Raw genomic sequence first — 2,500 nt, 5'->3', positions numbered from 1 at the left:
CCAATCCCTTTACGGTGTGCTGAATCCTTTTAAAATTGCCTTAATCCCTTCATAATCCGACCTAATCAATTATAATCTTCTTCTAACACACCCAATCCCCTCTAACACGACCCAATCCTCTTCCAATCTCCTTCTAACACGACCAATCCTCTTCCAATCTCCTTCTAACTCACCCAATCTCCTATAACTCACCCGAATCCTCTTTGACACCACTTAATCTTCTTCCAATCCCTTTATGACACCACGAAATCTCCTTTAATACCATCTAATTTTCTTCTAATCCTCTTTTAACTCACCCAATCCCCTTTAACACCACCCAGTTCCCTATATCACTAACCAATCATCTTCCAATCCCCTTTTAAACTCATCGAATTCTTTAAAAACATCACTTAATCCCCTTCTGACCCACCCAATCCCTTATAAATCCCACTGAATCCTTTTCCAATCCCCTTTAAACTCTCATTCAGTCTTCTATAAAGCCCTCTAGTCCCTTTACGATGTGGTCAATCCTCTTAAAATTCCCTTATTCCTTTTATATTCCCGCCTAATCAATCCTAATCCTCTTCTAACCCACCTAATCCATTGAATCACCACCCAGTCCTCTCCAACACCCTTGAATCCTCTTTAACACTATCCAATCCCTTATGACAGACTTCAATCCCATTCAACTCTTCTCTCAACCCTTCTGATCCCAATAATATCCCTTTTAATACCCTGAATCCTTTATAATACCCCTAATCCCTTATAACACCCTTTCAATCCTCTATAAAAGGCTTCGATCCCTTCTCTCCTGCAGGTGTGTGGGTGCGTGCCGTGTAGTAGGGAGACGAGGGACGCCATCACGAGCCTTATGGATTGGGGTCTACTCACTGACGGCATCTTCATTCTGTTCGCGATATCCAACTTCTGTACATCTATAGGATTCAATGCCCCTTATGTGTTTGTTGTGGTGAGTGTGTGTGTTTGTGTGTGTTTTGAGGTTTATTGTCAGTTTTTTTGTTGTTTTTTTTTATGTTTTGCGCTTCGTGACTTTCTTTTTTTTTCGATTATTGTTATTATTTTTTTTTTTCTGGGTTTTATTTGTGTGTGTGGATTTTTTAAGGGTGTTTTTTTCGTGTTCTGAGTGTTTTTTTTGGCGGCGAGGCGAGAACAGACGGTTACGTGGAGTTTGGCGTGTTTTTTCGGTGTTTCTGTGTGCGTTTGTGTTTTTCTCTTTCTTTATTTCTTTTTATTTTTTCGGGTGTGTGAGGTGTTAGGCTGTCACGGTGTTTTTTCAATGGAGTTTGGTGTTTATTTTTATTATTTGGAGTTTGTGTGTGTCTTTTGTCCTTTTTAAGTGTTTTATTTGAGGTGAAAGTACACATTAAGTCCAAGATGTTACATGTACACTTGCACTGAGGCGTCGCGTGGCCGTGGTGTGGCGCTCCCACTGTGGCGGCTGACGCACGCAGCGGCTGGCCGGGCGGGTGTCCGTGGCAGGAAGTGTAAACCTGAATATCCGTTGGTGAAATTGTGAGTTATTCCGCCATGATCTGTGCAAGTTTTGAAGGTGTGCAGTGTCCCGTGAACGAGTGACACCAATGGACACGGGATTCACTGATTGCGGGGACATGAACGGCGCAGCGCAAATTAACAGATTGCTTAGCGCCATGTGTCGTCTGCCCGGCGGGGGGTGGGAGGAGCGAGGCTAGCGGAATCAGCTGAGTGTTGGTCATCCACAGTTTCCCTCCCAGACAGCGATAATGTCCACGTTCAAGCTGCGTAGTGATGTTTCCCGCCATAGCTACAACTAGAATTTCACACCACGGGTACACAGCGCCTCAAAATGTAGATAGAACACTATTTCATTAACCAATACTTCCACCACTACCAGTATGCACAGAAACGCGTATTACATATTTTAACATTTTTTCCCATATCTTATCGCAGTTCTAACCATTTACTGCATTCTCACCTAAACACACCTCCTTATCTCCCACAGGACAGGGCGCGGCACTTCGGCATCCCAGACAGTCCATCGTCTTTCCTTCTCGCTGTAGTGGGCATCTCCAACACTATTAGCCGCATAGTGCTGGGCTACATATCAGACCAGCCTTGGGTTAACCGCCTGTATCTTTACAACGTGGCGCTCACCCTCTGTGGTCTAGGTGAGGCAGGGTGTGGGAAGGGTGTGGGCAGGTAGCTACAGGGTGTCAGGGCGCCAGGGTGTCTGTAGGATGAGATACAGAAGGATGAAGCTCGGGTGAGTTTGGTTAGGTTTGGTGGTGGTGGTGGTGGGGAGGAGAAGGGAAGGGAGGAAGAGAGGAGGAGGAGGAGGAAGAGGAAGAGTAGTAGTAATAGGAGGAGGAGAGAGGAAGGCAGATAAGTAGTAGTAGTAGTAGTAGTAGTAATAGTAGTAGTAGTGATATATATATTTTCGAGACAATAGGGAGAGAGAGAGAGAGAGAGAGAGAGAGAGAGAGAGAGAGAGAGAGAGAGAGAGAGAGAGAGAGAAAGTGAA

At 44.8% G+C, this 2,500-nt stretch overlaps 1 protein-coding gene across 5 annotated transcripts in view; it reads left to right on the top strand.

Annotated features, from left to right (window-relative positions):
* LOC135096309 (monocarboxylate transporter 12-like) overlaps nt 1–2,500 on the top strand; it is a 28,495-nt gene that overhangs the window by 22,092 nt on the left and 3,903 nt on the right. For all 5 annotated transcript variants that reach the window (XM_063997716.1, XM_063997717.1, XM_063997718.1 and 2 more), the window contains exons 10-11: nt 797–949; nt 1,982–2,147. In XM_063997716.1, the coding sequence (XP_063853786.1) occupies nt 797–949; nt 1,982–2,147 (319 nt within the window). The remainder of the gene's footprint in view (nt 1–796; nt 950–1,981; nt 2,148–2,500) is intronic.

The sequence above is a fragment of the Scylla paramamosain genome, unplaced genomic scaffold (genome assembly GCF_035594125.1).
Source record: "Scylla paramamosain isolate STU-SP2022 unplaced genomic scaffold, ASM3559412v1 Contig3, whole genome shotgun sequence".
Taxonomy (NCBI): domain Eukaryota; kingdom Metazoa; phylum Arthropoda; class Malacostraca; order Decapoda; family Portunidae; genus Scylla; species Scylla paramamosain.
The sequence above is the reverse complement of the archived record's forward strand: the minus strand, read 5'-3'. Positions and strand labels throughout refer to the sequence as shown.